This window comes from Neophocaena asiaeorientalis, unplaced genomic scaffold (assembly GCF_003031525.2).
Source record: "Neophocaena asiaeorientalis asiaeorientalis breed wild unplaced genomic scaffold, Neophocaena_asiaeorientalis_V1.1 scaffold110, whole genome shotgun sequence".
NCBI lineage: Eukaryota > Metazoa > Chordata > Mammalia > Artiodactyla > Phocoenidae > Neophocaena > Neophocaena asiaeorientalis.
Genome location: NW_020175053.1, coordinates 6942180 through 6966165, shown reverse-complemented (window position 1 = coordinate 6966165; position 23986 = coordinate 6942180). Strand labels below are relative to the sequence as shown.

The following is a 23986-nucleotide window of genomic DNA, read 5'->3' as shown; positions in this document are numbered from 1 at the left end:
CCGCCCCAGCACCAAAGCCAACTGCGGGGGGCGGGTCTGGCCGCGCCATTCCCTAAGGTAACCCGGCCCGCCTCTCCTCTCCAGGCAGGGTCAGGCGGCCTCCTTTGAAAAACTTTTGTAGAAGTGAAACACACCCCCAAATTACGCGTATCTAGCTTAATGAATTTTCACAAACTAAGCACACCCAGATCCGGGGCCCCAGAACGATCCCTGACACCTGGGTCATCCTGACTCGCCTCTGTCCCCCTGGAGCCCAGGCCCCATGGGCATGACAGAGACTGCTCTGTAGACGTCACGGATGGAGGAATGGGTTCCTGGAGAGGCTCTCACACAGGGGCTCTGGCTCAGGGAGCAGCCAGAGGCATCACTGACCCGAGGGTGCCAAGGCAAAGGCTTGGTCCATGGAGCAGGGTCTCTCAGGGGTTCAGCAAGGAGGAGTGGGCAGGGAAAGCGAAGCTTCTTTTCTCAGAGTAGCCATGAGGAGGGCCCGTGCTTGTTTTCAGATCTCCACTACAAGCTAATCATGAATCAGAAGCCACAGAAGAAAGGTAAGACAAGCCCACAGGTGCCTGATGGGAAGTTACTGCCCTCAAGAGCAGGCCCCCCAGACTGCTTATGCCCACGCGAATTATCCCAGTGGGGAGGGGGCCTGGACAGCCAGACCACTCCAAGCCATGGTCTGGGTGACTTCATGCACCCAAGCACAGCAAGTGCCACTCTTGGGGACCCCAAAGCCTGAGTTCTGTGCAGCAGGGGCAGTGGGCAGAGCAGCTGGGGGGCAGGGGGCTGCCCAGGTTCCCCCCTCCCCAGCCCTGGCCTCACTATCCTGGTGAGCTTTCACTTGGACTGCTGCCCCAGGCTTCCCCAGCACAGCCCCAGCCCCAACCCCTGGTCCCTTTGGCCTTGGGGCAGGAAGCTCTGGGCACACTCCTTCCAGGGTTCTCCCTATCATCTCCACAGCAACCATGGGGGCATATCATCACCTGTGGCCCACTCACCTTGCCTGTCCCCTAGCCCAGCCTGGGAACAACCAGGTCGAGTCTTGGGCTCCAGGTCTGACATCGGGAAGTGGTCTGAGTGGTGAGTGGTGCCCACCTGGAATGCCCCAGTCTGGGGTGTGCCCAGGGCTCTCTTCCTGGGAGATACGCAGAGGATGGGGTGGTGAGGGCCCTTCTCCAGTGGGGTGGCACAGCTCCAGCGAGCTGATGTGGGCACGTAGTGTCAGGGGTCCCCTGATGGGACCTCGAGAGAGGGCGTGCTCCCATTCAGGTCCCACTGCTTCTTCCGTCCCCAGCCCCATGGCCCTGGCTCCCTCTGGCACTGGCGGTGTCTGGGGCTGCCTCACCAGAATGTGGGGGAGGGCTGGGACCTGCAGAGCCAGGAGGCGGGCACAGGTGGGCCTGGCCCTTCAGCCATGGCAGCCGTGCAGAAGCGCTGGGACCTGCAGGGATGGGAGCCTCATTGCTGCCACCTTCTGCTGACCCCAAGCAGCCCCCACAGGCAGCACCTCCAGTTCCAGCTTTCAGTCCAACAAGTCCATCTCGATACAGTGGTGCCAGGTGAGCACACCAGCACCTCTGTGCTCAGGGTCGGGGAAGAGCAGGTACAGACCTCAGGGCCCCCGGGCCTGAAACGGCAAGTAGGGTGCTGAGCCGAATGCTGAAAGCCCACGGTGGTCCTCCGTGGGGCAGACCTCGGGGGAGCGCCTCTGCCAGTCCCCATGGGCTTGGGGGTTAAGGAGTAGCTGAGGGACCAAGGAGGGTCCCCAGGTGCCCTGTGAGCTGAAACCTCCAGGAGGGAGCTGAGGCCAGGGGACAGGTTAGTGGGTCGGCTGGAGGGAGGCCTGAGGACAGGCCACAAAAGCAGGACAGGCTTGGCTGCCAAGGCAAGATGGTCAGTGTGGGGCATGAGTCAGGCAGAGCGTGTGACAGAGGAGCCCCGAGTGGTCTTCATTGCTGCTCACTGTGTCCCTCAGAGCAGACAGGACATGGGTGGGTTGGCCCTCCTACAGAGCCTGGATTTGTGGCATTTTTGCTGAGTGAGGGGCCTCATCCCGGGAGAGCAGACCTGCACAGGCTGGGCCACCCAGACCTTTCCTTCCGTTTCATTTTGCCCGAAATGGGGTTCAGAGTCAGGGAACAGCTGCTGGCTACCCTACCCCGGCCTTTACCGAGGCCCGTAAGGAGACTGCCCCACGGGGTGTGTGGAGCTCTCCCCACTTCAGCTGCTCGGGGAGCCACCTCCACCACTGCGTCCGCTTTAGAACATTCAGGCACCCACAGGCTTCACCCTACTCCCGCATCTGTGCCTCCCAGCGGCCCTCAGAGGGAGGCCATTACCATCTCCCCTTTACAAAGAGGAAACTGATGCAGGGGTGGGGCCCCTTGGGTGCATACAGCTGACTGATGCCCAGTGACTGGCCCTGTCTGGGTCTGACCCTCAGCCAACTCGCAAGGCAAGGCCAGGTCCCAGCGCACCTCCTCTAAGAAGCAAGACTCGAAAGCTGACGTTCCCCAGAAGTTGGACCTGGAGGAGGAGCCCTTGGTTGCTGCCCTGCTTCACAGCAGCAGGGTGGACAAAGCCTTCGGGGCACAGGGGCTGGCCAAGTAAGGCTCCGTGAACCCAACGGGACAGGGTTGCATTCAGCAGGTTCACACCCTGGAACCAGCCAATTGCTTTGCCCTTCCAAACGGGCAGGTCTTCAGAGGGAAGCAAGCTCATGAAAGCCGGGCTTACCCATCTGGTGGACCCTGCCTTCTCCTCTCCCCTGGGGGTCCTGCACGGTCCCTGCGCTGACCTGAGCCCGCAAGAGGGGCCAGCAGCAGCCCCTAAAGCATTCTCTCAAAGCACAGAAACAAAGTAACTTGGCCTCCACATTAGCTTGCTTTTTGCCAAGAGAACCGTGAGTCAGGTTTGGGCTCCACCCTGGGAGCTGTGCTGGCCTCTGGAAGGCACAGGGCCAGCAGACGAGAGCAGGACCAGTCCCCGGTGACACCCGAGTTCCTGGGACTTCCTGGGAAGCAGCAGTGAGCCTGGACTTTGCATCCGAAGAAGGGACCCTGTTGTCCCCTGGGTAGTGCCACCAGCAGGCCAGGCTCCTGCTTCTCTGCAGTCTTTAGGCTCCCCCCTCCACCAGCACCCTGGGTTTGTGGTCAGGACTGAGGGCAGCCAGGCAGCTCAAACCACATCTGACTCTTCAGTGTACCTTGAGGGGGGAGGAAGTGACGGGCCTGGGTCATAGCCAGCCCCAGAGACCCACCCCCACCACCTGGTGCCTGGAGCACCCTGGTAGGCGGAAGGGAGCCAGGCCCCCAGGAGGCCGTGGAGATGACCCTCTTACTCACGCTGGAGCAGGTGCTGCCCCGAGAGGGGGTGTGAGAGATCACCTCCGGTAGGCCGCCTCTGGTCTGCTCTAATGGCTGTTTCAGAGACAAAGTGGAGAGCTCTAATCCAGCAGCCACCTCGGTGGCCGGCAGCCTGCACAAGGGCAAGGAGGTGCCAGGGGTGCCCCCCGCGATGAGACTGCCCCTGCACCTGTGCAAGCCCGCCACACTCCAGCAGTGCGAAGTGGTCATCCGCCAGCTGTGGAATGCCAACCTCCTGCAGGCCCAAGAGGTAAGGCTTGGCTGCAGGGCGCCCCGGGGCCCCCGCAGCCCCACCCACCGTGTCTCTTCTCCCTGCCTTCCAGCTGCAACACCTCAAGTCCCTCCTAGAAAGGAGCCAGAGACAGGGCTGCCCTCGAGGAGGCCGGGCCCAGTTCTCCCAAGTAACTGCCCCATGCGGCCCACTGGGTCACAACAGGGCCTGCTTGTCTGGGGCTCACGGCTGACTCGTCCCTCCCCAGGGACCAGGAGGCTCTGCACCCGGGGGCCATGCTGCTCCCCAAGGTCGCCACCAAGGGCGTCTCTAAGAAATGGTGAGTCTTACTGGCACAGGAGGTAGGCAGCCTCTGAGCCCAGGGGTCACAGGGCCGGGGAGGGCGTCCGCAGTGACCCCCCCACCCCCGTCCCCCAGCCTGATCCTGAGCCGGGCGCCCGTGGCGGAGTGCGCCATCCTGCCCGCGCTGAAGCAGAGCCTCAAGAGCAACTTTGCCGAGCGGCAGAGATGGCTGCAGGCGGTGCAGAGCCGGTGGCTGCACTACTCGGTACTCTGAGTGCCAGACCCATGACCGCTCACCCTCTAGGTAGCACTTCCGAAGAATCCTAGTACGTTTACGTCAGCCTAACTTCCAGACCAGCCAAACCCACGGCAGATAAAGCACGTGGTCTCAGGGCTGAGGAACTATTTCTTTGCTTGGTATTTTTGCACTTACACACACGTGTGCATTATGAAATAAGCATGAGCCTACCTGTCGAAGACTGGAAATAAAGCTCGTTTCTCCCTGTTGTGAGTCTTGTTCCTCACTGGCCATCAGGCACTGCTGCCCTGAGTGCCCCTAGCTCTGCTCCCTGCCATGGGCAGGGCCTGCTGGGCAGTCACCCTGCTTGCTAGGGCCTTGCGGCTGCCCTGTAAGAAAACAAGCTCCGGGACAGCCTGCACACTCTTCCTGGAGTGCAGGGGGCTGCCTTCCCGGCATGTAGGCAAGACACTGTCCTGTGTCCACTGACGAACACAGCTAGTGAGCGGCCCCACCCAGCGTGCCTTCCTCCATGGACGGCTAGAGCCACGGCCACGGGAGAAGGTCCTCTCCTGTACACTGGGCCCCACCCTGCAATGGCCTCACACCACCCCCTCAATCGCCAGAACAGCAGCTTCAGCGCAGACCCTTGCCTGGCAGGACAGTCCTCCTGGCCCAACCGGCCATGTCCTCATTGCCGATCTCTGCTGCTTCTGCTTTGGGGAGCAGGGAACCTGGGGGTGAACCAGGACAGGCACGTCTGGGCATCGGTGGCCATCCCCAAGGTGGGGGACCTGGCTCAGCCCTGACAGTGCCCTTCACTGGATGGAGGGCCCCTGACTTGCAGAGAGGGGGGACACAGTGACAAATTCATGACAAACACAGGAATAATAAATTTATTATAAGAACCACAGAAGACACGGTAATGCACATACAAAAGGGGGGAACCTCTCATCGCCAGAGAGCCGGCTGGCACCCCGTCAGGAGCCCTCAACTGTCTGAAGGGTTCTTAAGACGCTGGGTCCCGAGGACAACATCCTAACTCGAGTGGGCCTAAGTGCCTAACCAGTGGGCACGGCGCCAGGAACAAGATCCACCCAGACACCCCTGCTCCCGGGTGCCTCCACAGTGCTGAGCAGACTCTCAGGGCTAGAATGAGAAGGATCATGAGGTATGAGGCCCAGCCGGTGGCCGGGGACCCACAGCCACAAACAGACCTTCCCTCGAGCTGCAGTCAGCACCCCCGGATCCTGGAGCTTCCCTGTGGCGTGCCCCACATGCCAACGGTGGCACGATCTCAACCCAAAACCGTGATCAGGGAATTCTGCGTGTTTTAAGGGTTTCCTATGTCCTGCACGTTCTCCTATGGAAACGGTAGAAGAGCTTTCTGGTGCACACGCAAGAGGCTCACACAGGACCCTGAGTTCCCGAGGAAGGACACGGGCCCTGCAGAGGCTGCGGGGATAGTAGCCTGAGGAGCACAGGGCTGGAGGCGTGCCTGGCTCCTGGAGGAAGCAGCCAGCTGCCTGTCCCAGTCCTGTCCAAGTGTGGGAAATGTTTGGCGGGTCCCCAAGGCAGAAGATAAAAGCAGGAAAGCTAACCTAAGCCCAAGCTCTCTAAGGAAGCCAGCATCTAGAAATGTCCGACACGGGGCCCCGACGAGGCTGCCGGCTGCCCCACGGTCCCTGGAGGGCAGGCAGCCGGAGATGCAGTGGCGGTGGCGGCTAGGCGGCCGAGAGGCAGGCCTGGTGGATGCTCTGGGCCCAGGTGTTGAGCAGGGCCGTGACCGAGTGCTTGTCAGGGAGCTGCAGCAGCCGCGAGGTCATGCACCGGTGCACCGACTGCAGGAAGGGGTTGGCGTCTGCAGCAGAGCGGCCGGCCATGAGCGCTGTGTTCTCTGCCAGGACCCTGGCCCGCCCCACCCAGCCCAGGGACCAGGGGTGCCAGCTCCGCGTGCCAGTGGAGAGCTGGAACAAAATGGTCTGGAGCCTCAGGGACGGCCTCGGGGCCCTTGTCCTGGTCCTCTACATGCCAGCTCTGAGCCTCGGGGGGACTGTCTCCCATCACCGAGGTTCTCTCTGGGCCTGTCACCCAGATGGGTCCCCATAAGCCCAAGCTCCCATGTGTGCCCCCCAGTCAGCCTTGAAGAGGCCCACAGGAGCCACTGGGCCTGCTCATCCCTCATCCCCGGAACACGGCTGCCCTGGAGCTGCAGGGACACCATGGGGTCAGAGACACTTCTCTTTCCATGTGACTGAGGGGCAATCTGCTCCTGCCCACCAAGGAGGAAGGGGAAGAGGGGGCCTCAGCAGGGCAGGGACACATGGAGGAAAGCCTGGTGGCCCATCCTCTCAGTCACCCACCGTACTGCCACTGCCGGTCGATCCACAGTGGGCTCTGGGCAGGGTAGTCAGCAGGCACGCTGAGCTCCAGCGGTGGCACGCTGGGGAGGTCCTTGTCATCTGCAACACACAAGGCCGCACCTGTGACCAGGCTTGCCCCTCATCATAGCCCTGCTCCCCAACTGCACCCTCCAGGCCCCAGAGGTCCTGGTGAGGCTGCTGCAGAGCTGAGGCCCCTGACTCCCGAGCTTCCCCGTCTCCCCAGGGCCTCAGGTGAGCAGAGTCGCAGCTGGACAGGAGGGAGGGGGCTTCCCTGCACGTGGGGGAGAGGTGAGAGTGTGCAGGCTCAGGGCCCAGCCCCCAGTGCGACTCCTGGGCCAGGAGCGTGTAGGGACCAAGGAGGACGGGGGCAGGCTCGAGAGGGCCCAGGGCTTGGGGATGAGCAGGTGGTCCTGGGCAGTGGCAGAGCCTGAGGCTGCCAGTCACGGTTCATTCTTGATCCACCCCACCCCCGGCACTCACCCAGCTTGCATATCAGGTGGACGGTGCCGTTGTTACTGCAGTGAGAAGGGTCCAAGTTCACCAGGAACTTGGGGTCTAGCCGGGCCACCTCCCCCTGGAGCACATTGGGGATGCTCTGCCGTTCGTCCTCTTCAAACCTACGCTTCCGGGTGCAAACCACCGGGGCCCTGGGGGAGGAAGCCGTGTTGACCACGCTGGCCAGGCCATGGCCCAGGACCCACCGCCCACCAAGCCCTGGGCAGTACGCACGTGATGGGGGGGCCGTGTATGGCCATCATGGCAGGCACGAACGTGCGGTACAGGGAATGGTTGAAGACAGGTGAGCGAATATTGGCCAGGACGGCATCCAGGAGTGGCTGGCACAGGTACTGCTGCTTGGTTGGCGGCACCGGGGGAGGTGGGGGCGTGGGCTGGGACAGGACAGCAGGGTCAGCAGCCCACTCTTGGGGTGGCTTTCCAGACCCCAGGTCCTCATCCTCACTCACAGCCAGACCTCCTGGCTCCCCCACCACCTCCACCCCTGCAGACAAGGATAGATGATCCTGGACACACTCTACTCCCCCTGGGCCTGGCCTTGGGCATGAGAACCCTCACACCTGTGGGGGAAGGAAGCACCCATGGGCCCGCACCCAGAGGCTGATTTCTCCCATGTTCTCACCCCACCCACACTGCAGACCTGACCTGGAAGAGGACTCCTGGGCAGGGTCCCCAGACTGAGCAGCACAGTCCCCTGCCCACCTCTGACTGCAGGCTCTTTCTAGCTCGTGGTTCCGAGTCACTGTGCGGTGAGCCCTGACCTCCCCAGAGATGCCTGCGACCCTACCAACACCACCAGGCCACAGCACCCCACGCACCACTGCCATGTCATTCTTGAGTTTCTCCAGGGCGATCTCACACTTCTGCAGCGTTTTCAGAGGGCACCTATAGGGGAGAAGATGTGGCTGACTCTCCACGTGGGAGGACAGGGGAGCCGGCAGCTCTCATGTTCTCATCCCAACCACTGACCGTCTGGCCTCCTCTGGATGGAGCGAGACCTGAGGCCTGGGCCACCAGAACCCTCCCCAGGAACCCCAGCCAGCCCACCCGCTGTTCCCAGACCCAGAGTCTAAGGCAAGATGGCCCCGCACCCAGGAGCTGCTGGTCCTGGCTGGCAGAACAAGGCACGCATGTGATGGATCAAGGGGAAAGACAGAGGCCAGGTCCCTGCCCCCCATCCCGATGACCCCAATGAGGGCCTGGAGGGCCGTCCACCGCCAACAGGCCCATTCCTCAGTGCCCAGCATTCTGCCCAGATGAGTAGAACAGGGAGGAAGTTCTGGAAGGGGAGCCTGGCCTGAGCCAAGGCCTGGGGAGAGGGCAGGAATCCCAAGGCCAGTCCATGCACAGGAGGTGGCGCTGGCTGAGCTCTGGTGCTCAGCAGCCCCACGGCCAGTGGGCAAGGGAAAGGACATGAGTGCGTGTCCTCTGCCTTCCAAGTGCTTCTCAGACACCGTCCCAGTTCCCTCCCACAGCCAGCGCTTTCGAGCTCAGCTGCCCCTTTTGCAGATGGGGTAACTAAGAAACAGTCACTTGCCCAAGGCCACCAGCAAATCAGGGGCAGGGCTGCAGGTCAGACTGAAGCCCATCAAGGCCAGCAGCCCAGTGAGGCAGGGCTCTGAGGGCCACAGGGTAGGCCAGCCAAGCAGCTGGGGACCCTCTGTGAGGTGTGGGCTGAGCACCATCCTCCCCCCATGGGCCTAGGGGCAAAGCTCACCGCTTGGAGGGGTCTGTCAGTATGTCCAGAAGGCTCTTCATCTTACTCAGGTCCTTTTTTCTGTCTGGGGCAGAAGGAGGCACTCAGACAAGGGCCTGGGCGTCTGTAGGCCCTGCCCCCGGCCCGCCCGCCCGGCCCCCACCTTCGTTCTTGTCGATCTTGTTGATCATACGGCGCAGGGGCTCGATGTACTTGGACAGCTGCTTCAGCTTGTCCAGGTACTGCTGCTCCTCGGCCTGGCTCGAGCCCGCGGGGCTCATGACGGAGCTGGGGTTCACTGCGGGACACGGCCCAGTGAGCACGGCCCCAGCCCACGAAGGGTCGTCAGCCCCTCACCTCGCAGGGCCCCGGACTGTGCCCGCCTTGGGTCCGACTTACCAGGTGTGTTCAAAGGTCCTGGGGAGGGGACGCTGAAGTTCTGCGGGGTGCGCGCCGTCACCGGACTCTGGGAGGGCTGCGGCGAAGGGCTGGGCAGGAAGCTGCTGGGGGACGGGGCAGGGCCGGAGCTGTGCAGAGCGAGAGGGAGCGCGGCCATGAGCCTGGGCCTGCAAGCCAAGTGGGGAGGGGCACGGGCCGGGCCTACCTGACGTTGGAGTTGGGCTGTGAGCTGGGTGGGCCGGGCTGCGGGGACGGCTGCGGGGGAGGGGGCATCGACTGCGGGGTCTGCACCTGCTGGCCCGGCGACGGTGACGACAGCATGGTGAGGCCACTCTGGCTGACCTGGGGGGGAGGGGCTCAGCCTGCTCACCTGCCCCACGCCCCACCACCACCACTCCCCACTCACAAGCCCCTTCTCTCTCGCAGCCTCGCCACATACCCTGGTCTTCCTCTGATGCCCCACCTCTCAAATACAAACATGGGCACACGCCCCCACCCGTGGGTGCCCACGCAAGCACACAGTGGCCAAGACGTTGGCAGAAGGGCCGGGCTGGGTGGCCCTCTGCTCCTGGCGGGGGCTTCTGGGCTGCGATGGGACACCCCCAGGTCCCTGCCTCGTGAGTGTGGGAGCCTGTGGGCATGGAATGGCAGTGAGGGCTGCGCTCTATGACAGGCAGGACCGTCCCACAAACCTCAACAAGATCCCTCAGGCCACAGGCAGCCCCAGCTCTGACAGCACCAAGGTCAAGCCCAGCTGCAGGGCAGTGGGGACGCCTCCATCTTGTTCTGTGTCCCACCTGTGCCTGCCTGACGGGAGCAAAGCCTCCCCTTGTCACCCCTGCCAGCACACCTGGCCTGGGGTTCTGTGGTCTGGCAGCCGAGCAGCCCCTGTGGGACCAGCAGACCCCACTGGGAGAGGGGAGAGGGGAGCAGCTTGGCATCGTGCTCCCTTCTCTGCACAGCAGGCTCTCCCTGCAGTCCTCGTCAGGGCAGACACAGCGGGGCCCCCATCCCGCTGTCATCACTAGGACAATGCCATATTCATCCGAGAACGCGGAGGGAGGAAATCACACACCCAGGACTAAGATCGACGGTGTGTGGAAGTAACTACTTTCCACCCGAGAGGCACAAGATGCCAGTTCTGGCAGCGCGGACGGCTCGGGGAGACAGCTGCCCGCCAGCCCTGTGCCCAGCGGCCCCGGAATGAGCCCTGCAGAGCAGCCTTGCCCAGAGCTTGCGGACAGTGCACAAAGGCCCAGCCGCTTGCCACACGGGGGCCACCCCAAAGGCCCTGTCAGCTTCACTCAGAGCTTCCCCCACACCCCAGCAACCTCCTGTGCACTGAACATCACCTCCGGAGCCTGCTTCCTGGAGCCCAGCTCACACCCCACCCTCCATTCCCAGCCTGCCCAATTCTGCAGACTGACTCTAGCCTGCCCCCCTCACTCTGCACACCGAGGCTGGACATGGCACTGGAGCAGGGCCTGCACGTGTTCACAATGTGATGATGAAACTAAATGAAAACCACCCAGCCAGGTTCTGAAAGGAGGCAGGGTGATCCATGGGAAACAAAACATCTACCCCAGGAGGATGAGCTGATCTGTGAGGCTAGGGCGGTGCTGACGTCCACGCAGTCTGCCAGGGCAGGGCTCCAAGGCAGGGGAAAGGTCTGCGGGGAGACCCCTGGCATCACAGGCGTGTCCCACACTCACCAACAGGTCGCATGCAGCAGGCACTGCAAGCCAGGGGTGACCCAGACAGTAGCAGATGCCAACATGACCCCAGCAATAGCTGTGGGTGCGAGGCAGCCCTCATGCAGAGCTGGGAGTGGACAGTCCTGCAGCCACACCAACAAAAGAACTTCCAGTGTGTGGGCCAGGAAGTCGTCCTCCTGTTGTCTGTCGAAACTCGAGCGCTGCCTGAAGAGCCCACCACCCACCCTACCAGATGCTAAGTGGGATGTCAGTGCGTGGAGCACGCTTTGTGCTGGGCTCCCCTGCCTGCACCCGGGGTGTGGCTGATAGCACCCAAAGGCCACAGCTGGCCGGCGCCACCCTGCACTTCGGGGTGCCCAGCTGTGAGCCCCGTGGCAGCTCAACAGTGCTCCTTCCAGAGCAAGAGAGGCCCAGAAGCACTCAGGTGGTGTGAAAGAGGCGCTATTTCTTCCCAGAAGAAACAAAGTCATCAGGAATGAAAAGCTTGACTCTGATCTCTGTGGACTGGTTTTCTGGTCACAGAGCTCCCGAGGTGGAAAGCTGGTTTTCTCTTGACCACAGATCCTAACGAGACACACCAGACGTCTACAGTATTGGACGAGCCAGGCCACGACTCCTCCTCCCAACACACACCCACCCAGGGAGGCCCCGAGCAGCCATGGTGGAGGGCCCAGTGGGAGAGGAGGGGGCGCAGGGTGTGCTCAGCCCATTCCACACACTGTTCCACACACACACATCAGGGAAGGGGGTCTGTAACGTGAGAATGACAGCTAAGCTTCCGAATGCTGGAAGAATAGGAAGCAGGAAGACCAAAGCACAGGGGCTGCTGGGAAATGGAGACGCATCCTGTCCTGGTTTTCACCTGCCATCATGGGGTGTGGCTCTCCCGCTGAGTCCTAGTCCAGCGCCCCGCTGGACAGGGATGTGACGGGGACATCTCTCTCATCTACACGAGTTAATGTCAGAGCCAGGCATACAGAACAGTGTTCACTGATTTTCCTGAAACACCCAAATCCCAAACTCCAGCCTGGGCTGTGAGCCATCACCACCCATCAGGCCCCAGCACCACCAAGTGCACAATGAGGCCCCCTCCTCTGCTCTGAGAGGGCAGACTTGAGAGACCAGGCCTGGGGGCCGCCACCTGGGCCCCCATCCCAGCACCTCTTTCACACACTGCAACACTGGACCCCGCGTTCTGAGGTCAAATGCGTGGGCCCCACACGTATGTGTCGACTTCCTGGTAGGTGACCAGCTGGTACGATCGAGAGCCTCAAAATGCCCCCATGAGTCACTCTGGGAAATGTCAGCAAACAGTCCAGGACCTGCCATGCACCACGGCTAACAGCAAAAAACCAGAAGTAACCTCAGGATCCGAGAACAAGACAATAATTAAGGACAGCAGGATACGTTCATAAGAGGAACAGCGCACAGCCACGGAAGGCAACATTGACCAAGGGACTCTAATTACAGGACAACCTTTTACTTCTATTGTAACGTGAAAAAGAAAGAAGCCACACACAAAATCCTAGAGAACCGGAAAGAAAAGAAGCCAAGCAGGCTCTCCCGCTTGAAATGCTTCCCTTGCTTATACTCCCCTCAACCTCTCCCACCTTCTACAGCCACCACCTGTTTTCTAGTTTTGGGGTCAGAATATCTGTAGCCTTGTCTTGTCCACTGTTGCCACCGAGGTTGCAAAAAAAGGTTGTGAATCCAGAGATTCTCCCTCAGGGGTCTCCTCGCACCCTGGGAACCCCACTGCTGCTAGAACCACACAGTAAGGCAGCCAAACTGGCCCCCAGGGACCTGCACGAGCACCCCACACATACCTGCGCCAGACCTGGGAACCCACAGTGCGGCCCCGCAGGCAGGGTGAGGCCTCACTTCCACTCTGCCCAAGGCTGGCCTCTCACTCAGGAGGGGGTGGACACCCCTCCCATAAACCCTGAAGGTACATCCTCAGAAAACCAAACCCGCTCGCAGGTATGAGTGGTGGCGCCTCCTCCCCACCCGGCTACCCGAGTCCCCACCTGGGGAGAAGAGCCCACGCCTGCCTCAGCCCTGCCGGCTGTCAGCCCTCCGTGCTCCACGAGGGGGCAGAAGGTTACAAATCAAGGTTACCCTCAAGGTGATCAAGCCCACGGCCAAGCCCCACGCGGGCTGGACTGGGACCTCCAGCAGAAGCAAAGGCATGTGACTACCAGGAAGGGAAGCACAGCCAAGGGGTCGGCATGGGGAATGGAGCACATCCCCCTCGGCCACTGTAGGAGAGTGATGGGCGCCCAGGAAGCTGCAGGGAGTCCACCTACCCAAGCGAGAAGCTACGAACCAGCAGGTGGGGCCTGGACCATTGGAAGACGGCAACTCTTCGGCTGCTCGCTTCCCAAACACCAAGAACTGGGGTGAAAAGGGAAGTTCTGCTTCAGGATGGAAGCTGCCAGGTCAGAGGGCCAAGCCTCCCACTCTCCTACCAGACCTGAGAGGCAGCAAGGGCAGCAGCTTCCACCGGCTGGGCAGTCACTCCATGCCGCTGCCGCCATCCCAACTCTGACCACACTCTGCACAGGACACCGAGAGCAGAGAGCCCCAGGAGGCCTGGGGACGAGGCTGGGACACACAGGGTGGTGGCAGAGGAGGACGCCAACATTGTCATACAAGGCCTCCAGCCCTGCCCCAGCTACAGACATGATGTCCATGGTTTGTTGCACATAATACCACAGGTGGGCAAGCTGGTGATGTGGCGCAGTGACCAAGAGCTACCTCCAAACGCCACAGTTCCCCCCAGCGGTGTGTTTCCCACGGACTCCAGCCATGTGGCGGGGACCAGGAAGGACCATTTCTGAGCCTCCCGCCAATGCTAAGGGAACACACGGCATCCCAGCAGTGCTTACCACACGGTCCAGTGCCCCAGACAGGGAGCTCAACGGACTCGGGGAGTGAGCAGGGCAGGAGCTGGCAGGGACACTCGGCATGGCAGCCCAGTGCTGCACAGCACCGGGGTGGCCGGGTCGCCCCTGGGGTCTCACCACATCAAATAGCACATCGGCTCTGTCTAAAGCCAACACTCTTCTGAGCCAGACTATCAGTGTTGCCACTGCTGGGTGGAGACAGGAGGAACCAAGGCCGGGGACTGGACATAGGTGAGGCGGGCGTCTATGGAGAAGTCATGAGGCCCAGCCTCCCACCCCAGACACCAAGGAGGCTGTGGCCTCTACTAGGCAAGGCCGGGAGGTCTCCTCCATCCCATCGACATCTGATTTGCGGAGGGTGGGCATGGTGGACCTGGGCCACATGTGCCACACGTGCCACACAGGGGTGAGCCCTGCAAGTCAGCAGGGCAAGGGGCCATGGCACAAGTCTGTGCTGACCACCAGAGCCACATGCCACCGTCCTCGTGCTCTTCCCAGTTTCTAGAGAGCTACTATCCCCCCAGCCCCATCCTCAGGGCTGAGGCAAGAAGAGATCATGATGCTCTCACCAATGCCCTCTTGGAGGAGAAGGGAAGAGGGAAGATGTGGGGCATCACGGGAGGTGGGAACAGTCTGTGCCCTGTGAAGCCAGGGGCCCAGACACGGCCGAGCGGGGTTTCACCCAAGGTCCCCAGGGACAGGCCCTGATCCAACCAGGACCCTCACCATAGCGCGGGGGACATGCACTGGCCGGCGCCTCCAGAGCCTTGGCTCTGGGCCCTCACCTGGACTCCGGGACCCACTATCTGGGAGGCCTGAGCCGTCGGCACTGCTGTCTGCGGTGGCACCTGGGGCTGCACCTGCGGCACCTGGGGCGGCACCTGCGGCTGCTGCACCACCATCGGAGCCCGGACCTGAGGAGGAAGGGAGCAGCAATCTGGAGCCACCAGGGCACAGGGCAGAGCACCTCCACGTCTGTCTGTGGGAGCCGGAGTCTCTAAGCTCTCCTTGAGAAGGGGGATGGGCTTGCCACCACTTCCCTGGCTGATGTCCCGCTACTGGCTGTCCCTTATCCCACGGCTCATCAAAAGTGTCCACGCCAGCCTGGCTCTGAGTCAGCACAGCTGAGCCCTGTCTCTCCTGGCGAGACGCCTGCCCCAATGGGACACCCCCACACAGCCGTCACCACCAGCTACCGCAGCAAGCAGAGCACGCTGATGGTCTACAAGAACCCCACTCTGAGCCCTGACTCCTCAAAGGAAACCAGGTGACAGGTGTGACCTTCCTCAAGACCCTCCCCAGACCTCCAGCCTGCACCTGTGGGGCTTACTATTCAGCCACTACTCGATTCAGGTGTGGCCCATATCCCCACTTCACCCAATGAACAGCAAATAGAAAAGGCCACAAAAACCAAGGAAGTGAGTTGAAAAAACATTTAAATGGCCCCTTGACACAGCTACCCTTGACTCAGTACAATATTTTGTCTTTCATGTAAATGTCACTGACTGGTTCTGCTTTTACACAGATGCATAAGACTGAAAATAACAGTATTTTACATCAATACCCCCCTCAAAAATACGGTCATGATCTCTGCTCAGAACAGAACTGAGTGGTCAGCAGACCACCGTGGACACCCAGGGAAGGTGGTACACTGCCCCCCCCCAACAGTGAGAAGATGGATGTTGCCATCCATCTAATCATCCACAATCTTACAATGCCTGTGGCTACCACCGAATCAGCCATGCTGCTCGGAAGACAAGGTGCCACCCGGGAGCAGGGGTGTCGCACACTGGATGCAGCAGCTGGCAGAATGCACGCACCCTTGCTGATCTGGATGTGCGGGCCGGCAGGGGGCAGGGCCACCTGAGTCCTGGTGCTGGAAGAAGAGGACCTTCCATCTACAGCCAGGGCGCCCCAGAGACCGCCGACAGCACAGGAGACACCAGAAGAGCCCCGGCCGTGCGAGCCCTGAGTACTCACGAGTTTCAGCTGCGGCTGGGCATACAGCATCTGTCCGGGGAGGGCCGGAGCCTGCGACACCAAAGGCTGTGTCTGTGACTGAGGCGGGAGCTGCGATGGCTGGTTCTGGGCCACCGGCGGCTGGGGCTGCGGTGGTGGCTGGTGGTGCTGCGGGTGATGCAGCTGCTGCAGCTGCTGGGGCAGGGCCTGTGAGGGGGGAGGCTGTGGCTGCTGCATTGGGGGCTGCTGTATTGGCGGCTGGGCCTGCAAAGCCTGCTGCTGCTGCTGCTGTTGCTGTTGCTGTTGCTGCAGCTGCAGCTGTGCCATCCGTTGTAGTTGTTGCTGCTGCTGCTGCTGCATCTGGGGTGGAACAAGCAGCACCCATCACCTCTCCGGCCTTGGAATCCTGTGTTGGGAAGTCTGCCCAGGATGCTCTCCCGGGAGGCAGAGGGACACCGAGGGCACCAAGCGTGCACCTGTGCCCTGGCCACCAGATGCTGGCCCATCTCTAGGCCTGAGAGGACAAAAGAAGGGTCCAGGGAAGGGTCTGGAGGGCTTGGTAAGGCGTCACATATAGGCGCAGACCCAGAGAAGCCGGGCAAGGTTCAGCTGACCGCAGATCTCCAAAGCCTCTCCAGGGATGCCTGTTTGGTCCCTAGAGTGGTCACAGGACCAGGCTCAGGATGAGGAGGAAAAGTGGGGCTGGGGCTTTCATGGTGGCGCAGCGGTTGAGTTTGCCTGCCAAAGCAGGGGACATGGGTAAAAAAAAAAAAAAAAAAAAAAAAAAAAAAAGCGGGACTGAAGATTCACTGTCAGCCCTGGGAGAGGGGCTTCCAAGATCCAGGAGGGGCCTCGGGAAAAGCAGGCATAAGCCAAGGCCTGGAGCAGGTGGGAAAGAGCAGGGGGTCCTTCAGGGCTTCCCTCCCTTAACCCACAACAGGCCTGACAAAGACACTTAACCCATCAGGGCGTTGACTGCAGAGCATGTGCGTGAGAAAAGGTTTTCTTGTAAGCAGGGTTCCTAATGTGACATGGCCACCCCTGCGGGACACTAGGCAGGGCTCGATTAGTGCCGCGTCCAGACACTGGAACACTCAGGGACAGGTCAGGAGGCCTGTGTGTGCTCAGAGGACACACACCCACGGGGTGGTCCAGGCTGTGCTACGAGCAGAGGGTAGCCTCACTCTGGCCTGGGCAGACTCTCACATGAACTGCCTGCACCAGGAGCCACCTGATCCATCCCCCGGCACACAGTAGGCCCACTCATTCTCATCCCAGGCTCCAGGGCCCTGGAGAAGGCCAGGGTCCAGAACGATGGCGTCTAGTACCTGCTGCTGGTTCTGATGATGCAACTTGATCAGATGCTGCTGCTGCTGCTGCTGCTGGAGCTGCTGCTGCTGCACCACGGCCTGAAACTGCTGCTGCATGGCACTCTGCTGCACCTGGAACTGCTGCTGCTGCTGCTGCTGCAGCGCCGCCTGCTGCTGTGCCTGGAACTGCTGCTGCTGCTGCTGCAGCGCCACCTGCTGGAGCTGCAGCTGGGCTGGAGACAGACGGGTCGGGGAACTCGCACTGGGTGCAGCGGGGAAGGCGCCGCCCCCGCCAGTGCGGGAGGGACAGGGGTGACGATGACAGGACGGAACTTACTATAGAGTGAATCACAGTAGTAATGAACAGGAAAGAACAGGCCAGCCAAGAGGCCTGGGACCCAGCAACTAGTGATCTGCTTCCCGTCTCGATGGAACCACCTGCTCTGGACTCTTCGTATCAACAGAATCTCACAACTGGGATCTTTTGTGACTGGCTCCTTCCCCTCAGCATCCCGTTTACAAGGTTCACCCACACTGTGGCACGGATCAGTATTCCCTTTCTTTTTGTTGCCGAATAATACTCCACTATATGGATTTCCCACATTTTGTGTTGTCCATCAGCTGATGGACATCTGGGTTGTTTCCACTTTTTGGTAGTTATAAATAATGCTGATACAAACAATCATTCAGGAACTTCCCTGGTGGTCCAGTGGTTAAGACTCCATGCTTCCACTGCAGGGGGCATGGGTTCAATCCGGGCTCGGGGAAATAAGATGCCATCAGCCACGCAGCGCGGCCAAAAAATTAAAAACAAATAAATTAAAAAAAACAATCATTCACAAGATTTTCAGTGATCCAGTCTCTGGGTGATGAAAATGTTTTAAAATTGATGCCGTGAGTGCACTGACCACCCCTGCACAGTACACTTCAAGTGGGTGAATATGGGTACATGAACTATATTTCAATAAAGATGAAAAGGAGGAACACAGAGACACTTTGTACACTTTGCCCAGTTTTCCCCAATAGCAGCACTTTGTATAACGCCATAACACAATCAGAATGTGTGCCCATTTGCCTGAGTGTGTAGTTTAAATTCTATACAATTTTCTCACCTGGCAAGATTCAGCCACCATGGAGGTCAAGACCTGGCACAGTTCCAACACCACAGGAGCCCTTGTGGTGCCATGCCTCACCAGCTACTAAGGTGACCTCCATTTCTAATGACTCTGCCATTTTTAAGCCACACAGAAGGACTGGCTCTCTCCTTCAGCACAATTTCTGAAGAGCGTCAGGGTGGGGAGTACATCCATGCAGGACCCATTGTGAGCACATTTCCCACCCACAGGCTTAGACGAAGCTGCTCACTACATCCTTCAACTCCTCTCTAAATTCATTATTTTTGTCTGGTTAACTATCAGTAACTGGGAGGGGAAATTGCCCAACACAACTTTTATTTTCAAGTCTTTTTGCATCTTCTATTTCAGGTGTGTTTCCTGTAAGGATTAAAGAGCTGTACCCTCTCCTTACGTTTCCATTCAGTCTCAGCAGGAAAGCCTATCCCTTCACTTTTACTGTGATTACTTACGGTTTTCAACTTATTTGTATTTGTCTTTCCCCTTCTAAGTTTCCTCTTTTTTTTGAGCTTTATTGAGGTATAATGGACATTTTTCTTCTCCTCTTCTGAATTCTATTTTGTTGGAGGACTGGGTTGATTTTTGTTCGTTTGGATTTTTGTTTGTTGTTTCTGTCTCATTCCATTTTCTCTTATGGATTTGGAATTTACAAACTATTTCTACTGTTTTAGCAACGACTTTTACAATTTTATCATGCATATTTAATTTAACAAAGTATAAAGTTTATCCACATTTAAACCTCTTTCCCAAATATGAGGACCTTAGAATCCTCTCTAAACATTTTTTTAAAGTAGGTTTTACATGCACACGATAGACCTGATATCCTTGATATTTGCCCTTCCTGACTCCATTTGGTATGGTCCCTGTTTATCTTCTTATGCCCACACAGCAGACTTATATTAAGAGGCAGGATAGAATAAAGGCCAGGGGTACAGCCTCGGACCCAGACACCTGGACTCAAATCCCAACTCTGTCACTGCTCTGTCTCAGTTTCCTCAGCTATACTACATACCCCTACATTGGACTCAGAATTAAATAATCTACTATAGACCCAAAACAGTGCTCAGAACCTGTAGAGGGTAGCTCTAAGGATTATTTTACAGAGGTAATTTTTGTTTACACCAAGGATTCCCAGCCTTGCCCCTCCTGACACCTTGGGCCAGACAACACCATGCTGTGGGGGCTGCCCTGTACACGGAAGATGCTCAGCAGCATCTCTGGCATCTGCCCACTGGATGCCAGCAGCAGCATCCCCCCCCGCCCGCCACCAGCTGTAACAGCCAAACTGTCTCCACATATTGCCAAACACTCACCAGGGTGCAAAATCGCTTAGAATCACTACCTTAGATTTGTGCGTGTTTATGCCCTTATATGGAAAATGTTTCTTCTCCCATTTACACCTGGCATCTTGGGAAGGATGGTCTGAGAGGTAAGAGGAAATGGTGAGGGGAAAAAAAAGTATGCCCTTAAAAACTTTTAGTGAAGGTCTCCTCGGCTTTGTTGGCAGCTCTGGGCTCAGGGCTCTAACAACCTCTATTGTCTTCTTGACTCCATCACTGAGTCTGCTGAGTCTGCTTCTCGCTCCTTGACAGAAATGGCTGTTTCTGAGATAGTCTTCTGGCCTTTGGTGTCCTGCTGTTTCACAACAGGTTGGGGCATGGATGCCTTATTTAACCTGCGTGGTCCACTGGGCTTTTCATCGGCCATCATCTCCTCACACCTTCTGTGCTTCCATCTGCACTTAGATGCCCGTCAGACTTCCTGATTTCATGCTCCACGTTTCTCACCCTCCTGTTCCTGAGGCCTCTTCTCTAGGCTACGTTCTAGGTAACGTCTTCAAATGTAGCTTCTAGTTCAAACTCTTTCTTCAGCTGTATCTATCTGTTTATTCATCCACACTTTCCTCTTTCAATGACTTTACTTCTCGTCTCTACAAGTTCTACTTTGTTTCTTTTCAAATCTATTTGGTCACTCCTGATACAGTATCACAGTGTTCGTTCATTTGGAAGTCCAACCTTTATTTTTTTAAGCACCCCAAGGCCATATCTAACAATGGCTATGTCCCGGGGCGTCCCCACATCTGGTGATTGTTTCTGCTCCTCCTTGAGGTGTGTCTGCTTCCTTCCATGCCTGCTGATTTTGTGTGCTCAATGACTGACCCTGATCTGCAATTCTCACAGGCCTAAACTGGGAGCACCCTCCTCCAATCTGCCCTGGGCTCTGGCGGAGCTGGGGGATGCCAAGGGCCCTGGCACAAATCCTGGACGGAGGGATCCCAGGATTGCTTTCCCCCACCTTGCAGCGTGCCAAGGCATAGCAGGGCAAAGAGCTGCCCCTACCTTCTGCCAGCCCAACAATCCAAAACACAGTCTACACAGAAGGAGAGAGGGCTCCTCAGCAACAGCCAGAAATACGGCTTATTTTTAAAGTAGGTTCTACATGCACATGATATAAAATTCATCAAGGAAACAAAAAAGTATAGAGTTTAAAAGTATCCTGTACCTCAGCCCCAGCCTTATCCACAGTCAGCAGTGTGTGTTTCCTGTGACTAATCCAGGTCACCTGGAGATGCACAGCAGGCTCTGGGCTGCCCTTTGCGAGTCCTCTGACCCAGGACCTACACTCCGGGGGCGTGGAACTAAGGTCCGAAGCAGCCTTCATCACACAGTGGCGTTTGGAGGTGTCAGAAAAGGGCAGCAACTACCCATCAAGCACTACACTTATTTCAGGTAGACCAGGCCACTAGAGGTCACAGGCAGGGAGGGTGGGTCTCTGTAGAGGCAGCAGCAGGACATGAGAGTAGAGACCACTTTAACTTCCACTGGTGCCACACAGGAGACCAAGCCCCTCGGAAGCTGAAGACAGGATGTGGGCCAAGGTTGGACTAGGGAGGGTGCAAGACAGCCCACCAAAGCTTCACTGCTGAACTGACAGTCTCAGGAGTCAGACTGCAAAACATTCTAAACTCATACAGCTTAAAACTATTTTTTATTATAAAATCTAAGTTTGTGATAAAAAAGAAATTCAACCAGCACACCCGAGTATAATATGAAAAGGAGCATCCTTCTGAAAGCCGCCCTGCCTCTGTGTGTGTGTGTGTGTGTGTGTGTGTGTGTGTGTGTGTGTGTGTGTGAGAGAGAGAGAGAGAGAGAGAGAGAGAGAGAGAGAGAGAGAGAAAGAGAGAGAGAGAGAGAGACACAGGTGTGCTGACAAGAGGGGACCTGGGAGCTCGAGATGAAGAACCAACCACTGAGCCAAGCGTCAGACGGCAAGACATCAGTAAGGAAGAGAAATGAAGCTCTGGGAGGAAGGGGGTGTCTGGGGGCAGAAGGTGCCAGTGCAGGAGTGGGTGGGACTGAGGATGCATGTGGCCTCTGAGAAGGGCAAGGTGACCCGGACACAGAGAACCCAACAAAGAACAGGGTGCTCAAGGCCGCGGCTGCCCTCGTCACAGGGTTCCTGAGAGGGACGCGAGACAGAATACATGGGAACACCACAACATGTACACAAGCATTCACAGCAGCTTTAGTTTAACAGCCCAAACTGAAACAACCCATATGTCCTTCAAGGGTGAGCGGATAAGTGAACTGTGCGTGGCCCAGCCAGTCCAGGGAATATTACTCAGCAGCGAACAGGAAGGAATTACCAACACCACCTAGAGGCTCCCAAGGGCGTCAGGCGGAGTGAAAAAAAGCCAGTCTCAACAAGTCAAATATTGCATGATTCTATTTATGTAACATTCGCAAAATGACACAATTACCAAGGCGGAGAACAGATCAGCAGCTGCCGGGCTTTGGGTTGGAGGGAGGGTGTGATTATTAGGAGGCACCAGGACAGCCTGTTGGTGGTGACGGTTCCATGTGCTAACTCCATTCCATATGTGATAAGACCTCACAGAACCACACACATGCACGCGCATGCGCAAGAGTGCATGCAAAGACTGGTCACATGTGAATAAAGTCTGCCTGAGTTGACAGCACTGTCGTGGTTTTGGTGATGTACTAGGATGTTTTCATTGGGGAAGCTGGGGGAAGGGCACATGGGAGCTCTGTGCTATTCTGCAACTTCCTGTGGCTCTTCATATTTTCAAAAATAAAAAGTTACATAAGAGGAAAAAAGTACTGAAGCACTTAGCAGTATTAGATAAAAGTCTACAAGCATAAATGTCCATCAAGAGTGTCCTGGGGGACTTCCCTGGTGATGCAGTGGTTAGGAATCCGCCCGCCAATGCAGGGGACATGGGTTTGAGCCCCGGTCTGGGAAGATCCCACATGCCGCGGAGCAACTAGGCCCATGCGCCACAAGTACTGAGCCTGCGATCTAGAGCCCGTGAGCCACAACCGCTGAGTCCGCGTGCCACAACTACTAAAGCCCACGCGCCTAGAGCCCATGCTCCGCAACAAGAGAAGCCACCGCAGTGAGAAGCCCACGCACCACAACAAAGAATAGCCCCCGCTCGACGCAACTAGAGAAAGCCTGTGCACAGCAACGAAGACCCAACACACCCAAAAATAAATAAATATTTTTTTTAAAAAAGAGGGTCCTGGGACAGAGGCAGCCGGCGCTGCAACCCTGCTCCTGGCCTGAGCAGTTGTGCGGAGGGTCAGGTGCCTCCTTCGGGAGGGGAATCAGGATGCGAGCCACAGCCTGGGCGGCCTGGGGCCAGGGCAACACTGGAAGGGACAGATGGGGCTTCACGGCTGAGGACACCCTGAGACGGAACTGTTTCTATCTTGACTACAAAGCACAGCCCCTTGGATGGAGTCCCAGGCCACCCCATCCTCCTCCAAGTCCTCCCTCAGCCTGGGCAAGAGGGCCTCGGTGTCCCTCGCCCTCTGGGAGGCAAAGCAGGCTGGAGCTTCCCCAGCTCCTCTCGCCCCCTCACCACCCCCACCCCCGGCTGGGAAGAGAACGCGCCGCCTGTGGAGAGCGCAGCAGGTTCTCTGAGAGGCGTGGTACTCACTCTGCGGAGTGGCCGTGGACACGACGGCCATGCCATGGGGGGCCATCCCCGAGGTGCCAGGAGGTGGCTGCCCCGAGAGTGGCATCGGCTGCCCCATGGCCCCCAGGCCGCCCATCCCGCCCAGGGGCTGGCCGGGGCCCCGAGCAGGTAGGCCAATGCCGGCTGCTCCCGCGGCGGGCCCGCCAGTCAGGCTCTGCAGCGCATTCATAGGGTCTGCGGGGCACAGGGTGCAGCGTCTCAGGGCAGTGTCCGCCAAACCGGGCCAGGCTCCGTGGGCCATAAGGCCTTCCCGGGCACACGCTTCCTCCCACCTCCAGGCTCGACACCCTCAGTGTCCCAAATGGTGAGCGGCCGGAGTCCCGGGAGTCCCCCAAGCCCCGGCCCAGCTGCATACCACACCCCAGGGGCTGGGACACCTCCTGGTCAGGGAGCACAGCCCACACCCTAGCCTAGCCTATGCCAGGTCCTGACAGACTCCAAGGGACAAGCAAGCCCTCGGTGGCAGGCGGTGGCCCCACCCATCCTGGCCATAGGCCCCTCCTGCTGGGTGAGACACAGCTGGGAATCCAGAGAAAACAAGGGTCAAGGGCTCTTCACAGTAAGCCGAGCCTGGGGCTAGAGAAGCGGGGGCAGGAGTAGATGTCCCAGGGAGGTTACAAGTCCCCTTGTGCACCAGAAGCCCATCTCTGCTAAGTCTGGGCAGGACCCCAATGAGGAGCAGTTCTCAGGAAAGACCCCTGAGAACAAGGGTGTGTGGGAGGGGTCCGCAGATGCTCGCCAACTGAGTAATGCCAGGGCCTGGGGCAGGAGCCAGAGGCTCTTGTTATAACAGCAAAGAGCCACCTGCAGGCAGGTGTGGCCTGGCCGGCTCACCCTGACACAGAACCG

General features: G+C 58.6%; 2 protein-coding genes across 6 annotated transcripts in view; one reads left to right on the top strand and one right to left on the bottom strand.

Moving 5' to 3' along the window:
* LOC112412153 (coiled-coil domain-containing protein 74B-like) overlaps window positions 1-4337 on the top strand; it is a 4786-nt gene extending 449 nt beyond the window's left edge. The window contains 7 exon segments of the mRNA XM_024763675.1: window positions 1295-1559; window positions 2444-2606; window positions 3429-3615; window positions 3689-3726; window positions 3728-3766; window positions 3845-3916; window positions 4015-4337. Of these exon segments, the coding sequence (XP_024619443.1) occupies window positions 1295-1559; window positions 2444-2606; window positions 3429-3615; window positions 3689-3726; window positions 3728-3766; window positions 3845-3916; window positions 4015-4153 (903 nt within the window). The 3' untranslated portion in view covers window positions 4154-4337.
* Window positions 4338-4994: 657 nt separating this feature from the next.
* Window positions 4995-23986, bottom strand: part of MED15 (mediator complex subunit 15) — a 57595-nt gene continuing 38603 nt past the window's right edge. For 4 of the 5 annotated variants that reach the window (XM_024763824.1, XM_024763829.1, XM_024763823.1 and 1 more), the window contains 13 exons: window positions 23099-23311; window positions 17021-17235; window positions 15714-16052; window positions 14519-14647; window positions 9318-9454; window positions 9113-9240; window positions 8877-9011; window positions 8735-8798; window positions 7836-7902; window positions 7231-7391; window positions 6982-7148; window positions 6481-6579; window positions 4995-5978 (listed from right to left, as the gene is read on the bottom strand). In XM_024763824.1, the coding sequence (XP_024619592.1) occupies window positions 5842-5978; window positions 6481-6579; window positions 6982-7148; window positions 7231-7391; window positions 7836-7902; window positions 8735-8798; window positions 8877-9011; window positions 9113-9240; window positions 9318-9454; window positions 14519-14647; window positions 15714-16052; window positions 17021-17235; window positions 23099-23311 (1991 nt within the window). In that variant the 3' untranslated portion in view covers window positions 4995-5841. The remainder of the gene's footprint in view (window positions 5979-6480; window positions 6580-6981; window positions 7149-7230; window positions 7392-7835; window positions 7903-8734; window positions 8799-8876; window positions 9012-9112; window positions 9241-9317; window positions 9455-14518; window positions 14648-15713; window positions 16053-17020; window positions 17236-23098; window positions 23312-23986) is intronic. The other variant, XM_024763826.1, reaches the window with a different exon arrangement.